General features: G+C 43.4%; 1 protein-coding gene across 2 annotated transcripts; it reads right to left on the bottom strand.

Annotated features, from left to right (window-relative positions):
• Window positions 1-805: 805 nt before the first annotated feature.
• Window positions 806-7,485, bottom strand: LRATD1 (LRAT domain containing 1). Of its 2 annotated transcripts, none has more exons than XM_031611016.2 (2): window positions 7,325-7,485; window positions 806-6,722 (listed from the first exon to the last, which is right to left on the bottom strand). In XM_031611016.2, exon 2 carries the CDS (start codon window positions 6,683-6,685, stop codon window positions 5,837-5,839), a length of 849 nt encoding a protein of 282 aa, XP_031466876.1. In that variant the 5' UTR covers window positions 6,686-6,722; window positions 7,325-7,485; the 3' UTR covers window positions 806-5,836. The 2 variants fall into 2 exon arrangements, with proteins under 2 accessions (XP_031466876.1, XP_089992516.1); XM_090136390.1 differs by lacking the exon at window positions 7,325-7,485 and adding an exon at window positions 6,828-7,249 and having other exon boundaries at window positions 1,914-6,722.
• Window positions 7,486-8,134: the final 649 nt, after the last annotated feature.

Raw genomic sequence — 8,134 nt, 5'->3', positions numbered from 1 at the left:
CTAAGTTTAGTTCATGACTTCATGCAACTTTCAAAGTAGATTGCCAATATCACTCTATATCCAAATAGCTTTTAGGCTTAGAAAAATTATTTGCTACTTAAGGCTGATGACACCGCTTATTTTGCTCACTATTTAGCCTAGAGAGTATAACAAATCTCCAAAATGGGAATGGTTTTGTGCATGAGGGATACACAGTTACTCACCCTCATTCACCATGGAGAAGAAAAAGAAAGAATTGTATTTCAAGTTTAGTTATGGACTTCTTTCTTGAAAAGTCTGAGATTTAACTAACTCTCCCACCTTTTTTGTTGAATTTTTGTTTCAAATTCTGTCTGACTCCCTACTAAAACAGCAGGGGATTGGCACTTCAGAGACTCAAACCCATATGCTAATTCCCCATCTTCTGTCAATGTCCAACACTTGTACCCACACAGTCACACAAGTGGAAAAGAAAATGTTTGAAAAGCATTAACCCACTTTACCTAGGAAAATGCCAGAATTGCATAGATAATTACTATATGTACAAGCAAGAATATGCAATTAAGGCTCTTCTGTTAAACACCATGCACATAATTTTTCCATTGAATTCTGTGTCCACTTCATGGTCAGGATGTTGGCTAGACCTACTCCTCAACTTTAACGTCAAGTAAATGCCAAATAAAGGGGACAGACTTTTTACAGTAAAGGACCTGATATTACAAACACTTGCGGAAGCAACTGGTTTTATGCATGGGAGTTTCTGGTTCTGCAGATGATCCAGAATTCCTAAAATAAAAATATTTTTTTTAAAAAAAAAAAAAGAAAACAAATGAAGTGTGATTTTATAAAACCATAATCTCAACAATCTCAATCTGTATGGCCTTTGCTGATGATTCCTCTGGATATAACCACCTGAGTAGGTTTGTTAACGATGCAAAATATTTAAAATTAAGAAGTGAAAGTGAATATTACTACCTCCTCAAGCATAAATGCTATCAGACAAATTCTAGTTTCTTTCTAAAAAATAAACATGATTCAAATAATGATTACTTTCCAAGGCACGGTGACATTTCAATATATGGAAAAAGAATAATTTCACAAGGGATATGTATTTTATATATAAATTAATATTATATTGCAAAAGAGAGAATATATAGTGCCACAATTACTTCCTTAAAAAAAACAACAACAAAAAACAAAATGGCAGGACTAATAGCTAATAGCTTTACCTATATAAACTGGGAGTAAATCCACTAGCACTCCAAGTAACAGAAGAATCCTCACTGCCTTTTTCCCAACCTAACATCTTTTCATTTACAAGCAGTTCAGTAAGATATCTGATCCAGTATTAATTTTCTTTACAGTAAAATGGGAAAATAAAAATAAAAAATTGACAGATCAAACTAACATTCAGAGGATCCATGAATGTAGGGCTTTTTTACTTATCATATTTGAACTCAGAGAGCAGAGAAGTTTCATATTTCATAATAATTAAGTAAATAAATTCCAGATTTGCCATGGAAACACTGACATTCATGAACAAACAGCAGCACATGATCACACTCTAGTCATACATTATTATCCTTTCAAACGTAATACTGCAGTGAAACTGCTCTCAGCTTAGTAGCCCAATCATACTTCCCTACATATTTCTGGATTAATCCTTTTGGACTGAGAGCATCATCTTTCTCCTGGGATATAAAGCAGAAAGACACCATCTACAAAATATAAGCATCAACACATACCATTTTTTTTTTATTTTCCATCACAGCTAAGTAAAATTATGGACGGAACACTTCTACACTACTCTAGTAGAAAACTTTCATAGAAAATAACAGTAAAAGTCACAGTAGATATCACAGTCCCCTATTTCTTCTGTAGTTGAAAAGACAGATTTGGAAACTTTGGGGGAGAAAAGGGGGGGGATGAGGTACCTGATCCTACAGGATGTTCCATGTCTTCAGTGAGATCCAGAATTCTCTCAACTTCAGCCAACTTTGGTTGGAGTTACAGCTGCTCAACACATCGCATAAAGAGGTCTATAAACTCTGACAGATTTTTGCACATCACTTACCTGAATATGAAAGACACTAAAATTAAATCAGGCAGGATAATTAACATTATGCACACTCTGCACAGACTGAAGGCCATTTCTTGTCACACCCTGAAGGCCGTATCTTGTTACAACCAGATTTCAATCTGAAATCAATGTAGCATAATATTGCCCTAAATATATATATATGTATATAAAATGAAGGTTTTTCTCTTTTTAAAATTGCATACAGATATTTCTTAGAGGGGAAAAGTCCTAAAAAATGAAAACAAAGTAACACAGAAATACAAAGCTGATGGAGATAAAACCCCGTTTGCCACCCATTCCCACCATTCCCATACTACTGTACCTACATGCCCAGCCAATAACCAGCAAACAATTCAGTCATGCCAGTAAAACATTTCACAAAGGCTCTCTATGCTTCAAGAGAACATGAAACAATTTTTTAATAAAATGTTAGCCTCAAAGCAATTCAAAAGATTGCATTTGGAAATGACACGGAATATAGTATCCAAGCAAAACAGTTTCAATAAAGCAGCTCCTCAAATAGCTAACAAAACTGGAAACGTGGCACAAATGCAGGATTTTCAAGTAACCTAAACCTGCAGTCACATTACAAGACAGTACTTCAATGGCAATGAATTGCTTAGATATAAATATTTACCCTAGAATGATAGACTGAAGAATGTAAACAGATTCCATGGATATAACATATTTTGTCAATATCTTTGCTGATGGAAATGGAAATGTTAACTCAGTCAGGTCACTGATCCTGAAAGATGAGTATAATCAATTACTTTTCTACCTGTCAGTCATAAGCATAATTGCCTCACTTGCATCTAACTGCTCCCCAGCCTTTCCCTTCTTGTTTCAAGGCACCGAACAACCATTTCTATTCACTTTTCACTCTTTTCCTACTGCTTCTTCACATTAACACTGCCCGTTTGAGAACTAGCCTGTTTTCTTGCCTATTTCCACAATATTGCCTGTCTCTGACCTCAGAAAGGTGGCCCTTCTGTCCTCCTCAATGCCATTTTAAACCTCACTTCTCTTCAAGGTCCACAAATATTAACCACCTCCTAATCAACACAGCCTGACCCAAAGCTCACCAAAGTCAGTGAGAACCTTTCTATTAATTTCAGTGGAGTACGAATTAGAACCAGATTGCTTCAGAAACAAACTAAAGTCCAGTGAAAGTAAAATGATCCATGTGGATATCTCTGTTGCTAAAAGCAGACTGCCACTTAAAAACAGTTGCAGCAGTAATCTCAGATCAATGCCATTTATGAATATTTCCAATACATTCTTCCAGACCTCATGCAAAGGACAGAGGCCCTAATTTTCTTGTTATCCTTGTCTGTACAAATCTGGAGAAATGCCAAAGAGCTTGAATAAACACACATCTAGCAAGGTCAACTAAGGAAAACTGACATGTTCATGAACCAGGTTAGTTAGTCATTAAAATAAATAAATCAAAAAAACCCACAACAAACAGTTAAAAAGGCTGTTTAGATAGAGAGATGGAGTATTTGCAAAGCACAGTGAAATGTTTAAAGTCACTGTGCTTTAAATTTGCACTAGTGAGGAACTGCAATGCTATTCTTGCAATGATCCTCTGTCTAACCCTATCTTATTCATTTGTGAACAATTTGAAGAAAAAGTATTTCAGAATTCAAACTTTACATGACTCTATTCTTTCTGTCTTTGTAGACACCTTGCCAATTACTCCCTCTCCCATCTCTTCCTACCCTAGTTCTCCAACATATCTTACAAGGAAGAATTAAATTACTTTTGCCCACTCTTCCTTATCCTACTATTTATGTTCCATTCTTTCCTTAAGTGCTTTGGCTGCAACATCAGTATCTTTCTGCAATCTCACAGAGCTCCCCCCAAGTGCTATGAGGTACTCAGCAACTGGAACAGCCTGGGAGATGTAATGCAATATAAATACACAAATAGAAGATCGTTAATCCTATGGAAAAAAAGCTATCATTACCAGACATTATCACCCATCTAATACTAACATAATACATATTTAATAAAAGGTAGGGCAATTCACTAAAAAAACCCAAAACATCCCATATTGTACTAACAGTACTTTAAGGTGAGAAGGAAAATAAAAGTAATGCTGCCTATTAGGGCATAACTATGCTATATGTAGTGTATCAGTATGCAAAGCCTGTTTGATGACCTTCACTAAAGGAGTGTATTTATTTTTTTTAAAAACATATTTATGCTGATACTTATAGTGAACTACACTCCACCCTCACAGCTTCAGGTATGGGAGGCAAACCCTTTGTAGAAATGAAGTTACTGTTGCATCAAGGTTGCTAATTACATTGTTTAATACAAAAAGGAGCCAGGATACAGTACATTGATAGGGGGTGGAGTGTATTGTACATACAGAACAGGGGTGTTACTTCTATTCTGTTATCTGACATTGATATGTGAAGAGGGGACAAAAACAAATGCATTTTCTTTCCAGTACTGAAACATGCAAAGACAAATCACTTATTACAAGTTGTACGCAGCTCAGAGTAATAAAAATAGAATACAGATTTAGAAATACCCCAGTATAATTTTTTAGATTTTATGTATATTTAATATTTTGATCTTTCACTTCAAAACTGCCAGTTAAGCAATGAGTGAATTGGATCTGAAATACAGACAAAGCATTACCCACATCACATTAAAAGGCATCTTAAATGCAGCTGTGGATTCTTAAACTTAAGACTGAATGGGATTCTTAGTTGCTTAGAATTTGAAATGCAAAATGAACTTGGCCACATTACATATACTTCAAGTGGAATTGTAAATATTGTAATAAATTGCTGTTTAAAAAGACAACATGCAGAATTCAAACCTATTTGTTTCTTGCAGGATTCTGTTGATTTGTGCATGAAGAGGTAGTGATGCAGTGTTGCAATGAGAGTCACTACAGCGACACAAACCCACAGCCCAAGCATAAGAGTCTAGAGGCTGGATCTTCAAGGACCAACACTGAGTACACTGTTCTCCAAAATACACCTTCAACCAGCAAATTTAGTTTCAAAGAAACAGCCGCTCACCAACTTTTTCACAAAAAATAAAAAAATAAAAGAGTGGTGGAAACAGCTTATAAATTATGATAACATTTAGCAGAGAGCTGCAGACAGAAAGCAAAGACATTACTTTAAATGTGATCAGCTTCAACCAGAAATGTGAAAGCATTTTCCCCTGCTGATGTCTCACTAAAGTTGGCTGGGACAAAATTTGGGTTGCAGCTATGGGCTGAAGCAACAGTGTTGAGAAACAAAGCAAACAAGCATTTACAACTCCCCCACCTGCAACCCCTTCCAACTAGCAAAGTACGATGGATGCTTTTGGTTGGCTGCAAGGCAAATGTTAGCTAAGAACTCATTTAGCTAAATCCACATCCATGGCCCCCAGTATTTAAAATTTGTCATGGATTAAAGCCATGAAATAAAAATTTTAAAAAAAAATTTCAATTTGAAATTTTATTAGCGTGTTGCTAGAATGGTCAACATCGATCAACAGGAGAGACTTTGTCCACACACTGAGAGAACAGCATTCGTGCACCTCCCCCCTTTTCTTCCTCTCTCACGCGCTCTTTCAGCATTAACACTATTGAAAGCCAAACAAAATACTGGCTATGGGTGTAAAGAACGCTGTTTGTTTGGAATGTTGCCATGGATCCTGCTTTCAGTCGCGTCCCATGGAAAGAGGGTGCAGCCGGCTGCCCCTGTGGCAGGCTGGGCTCCCCAGCAGGGCAGAAGAAAGAAAGCCATGTACCCCCGCTGCGCACTATTCTTTCCCATCCACTATAGCCAGGTCTTTGATCACTCTCAGTTTGCCACTGGCATCGATTCTGCGCTTCTCGCGTATTAGATCCTCCAGGCTGTGGAACCTCACCGTGTGCACCTTGTTCTCCGCCAAGTGGATCTTGAGATAGTACTGCTGCTGGGTGCCGGCAGCAGCCTGCAGCTCCCCCCCGGCTTTGAACTCCCGTTTCCCGAAGCGGCACCAGGCGGCGAAGCTCTCGGAGTTAGTCCAGCAGATCTCGTCGCTTTTTAAGCCCAGGTGCCCGCAGGCGTTTTGCACCACCAGCTCAGCCACCAGTGGGCGGAAGCGATACCAGCTATTCACCACCCGGCCCACGTTGCCCGCGGCTGCCTCGTACAAGCTGTCCTGGCGGATCTGCCCCTGGTGCAGGTGGATGATCTGCCCGCTGCCCACGTACACCGCCCAATGCGGCGGCGGCTGCTCCGACGGCCCCAGGTAGAGTAGCTCCAGCAGGTCCCCCGGCTTGCAGAGGGCAGGCAGCGCTGACACCGAGTAGACGCTCAGGTCCCCAGCCTGGGGGCCGCTGCTGACCTTGGAGAAGATGCATTCCTGGCCGCGGAAAGCGGAGAATTGGGTCTCGTTCAGCACGAGCTGGTGGTGGAGGTGGTGGGTGGGCGTCTCCTGGCCAGGGCTGCCGGAGCCCTTCACGCTGTACTTCTCTGGCTGGCCTCGCTCGTCCAGGTCCTCCTCTTCATCCGAAAAGAAGTAAGCCACCCCGACGCGCAGCTCGTCCTTCTCGATCCCCGAGGGGTCCCCGGTAGGCAGCTCACTGTAATTCAGGTGGGTGATGCGATCCAGTTGATTTCCCATCAATGACAGGGCGAGGCGAGGGCAGGAATCGCCGGATCTGGAGGAAGGGTGGGGTGGGCAGGGACAGAGAAAACGAGAGTGCAAACGGAGAGAAGGAAAGGAAGAGAGAACGAACAACAACAAAAAAAATCAAGACACATACAAAAGACTTCAGCGATTCCGCCCCGAGCACCCATTCTTCCCCCGCTCCATCCCTCCCCTCCGTGTGAGGGGGAAACTCCCAGCGCGGATCCTTCCCCCTCGCTCTCGGGGTGCAGGGCAGAGCAGTGCTCCGGGGCTCCCGGCTCCCCGGCCCAGCCCCACGCCGCAGGAGAAGGCGGCTCCTCGCCGCCCGCCGCTTCCGCGCGGGGGACGGAGTTTCTCCGGGAGCCTCCGCTCTCCGCTCCTCAAGGGAGAGGGCAGAGGGAGCGCTGGCCCGGAGGGTCCCGAGCCCGCTCGCAGCCCAGCCAAGCCGCTGTACGTAAGAACAAGATGCTGGAAAAGCAGGCGGCCTCGCAGCTGCCACCCGTGTCTACCCAATCGAGCCTCGCATTTTGTCCAAGACCTCGCAAGGAGAAGGAAAAAATAAAAAATAATAATAATTTAAAAAAAGAAGCACCCTTTGTCCCCAGAAGGAGTCCCTCTCACCCCCCTCCGTACCCGTAGTCACCCAGCGGGTCGTCAGAACCCCCCCCAAACTCCTTTAAAGTCGTCCTGTCCCCATGGGCGCCGCAGAGGAGGTGAGCTCCGTCCTCCCCACAGCGCGCCCGGCTCCTCCGCCCGCGCCGCCCCGCTCCGCTGTGGGCTGCTCAGCCCCTCCGGCAGAGCCTAAGTACCGGCGGCGCCGCTCCCGAGCCCGCCCCGGCACCGCTCATTGGCCGCGCCGCGCTGCGCTGCGCCCGGTGGCGGCGGCTGTAGTGGGGCTCCGCGGCGTCACTGTCCGGTTTGGCCTCGCTGTCCCCCAACGCCCGAGAGTCTGATCTCGGCGCCTCGTGGCTGGCCTCTCGCCGTGGCACGGAGACCGCTCGGTGTGGGCGAGGCAGGGCTATCCGGAGAGAGAGGGTTCAAGCAGTGCGCGCACCACCGAGCGAGCCCTGCAACTGAAAAGAAAGCAAAATAAAAGTGATTTCCATGATAAGAAAAAACGCCCTGGCTTTAGCCGGAGGGTTGTATCTGTCCGGGTATTTCTTCATCCCTCGAGGAAATGAGCACCCGCTCGTCTAAATTCAGAAACCTCTGTGCGATCTGAGCTCTGGATTTCCCCATGGTCAGATGAAACTGGCCTTTCCCATGGGCTGTTCTGCTCACCTATTGCACATCCCATTTTAGAAAGGGATGAGCTGCCCTAAGGAAGTGCCTGTCTTTTACCATCACCAGCATATTGAAATGTTGATGTTAGATGACGTGTCTCCTAGCTGTGGTTGTCTGTCCACATCTGGCTGCAGCAGCAGTAGTGGGTTGTCCTAAGAA

The sequence above is a fragment of the Phasianus colchicus genome, chromosome 2 (genome assembly GCF_987193195.1).
Source record: "Phasianus colchicus chromosome 2, bPhaCol1.hap1.1, whole genome shotgun sequence".
Lineage (NCBI taxonomy): Eukaryota > Metazoa > Chordata > Aves > Galliformes > Phasianidae > Phasianus > Phasianus colchicus.
This window is presented reverse-complemented; position numbering and strand designations above follow the sequence as displayed.

Bases quoted from the DNA above. Each gene is read 5' to 3' on its own strand.
- LRATD1 (XM_031611016.2), bottom strand. From the start codon at position 6,685: ATGGGAAATCAACTGGATCGCATCACCCACCTGAATTACAGTGAGCTG.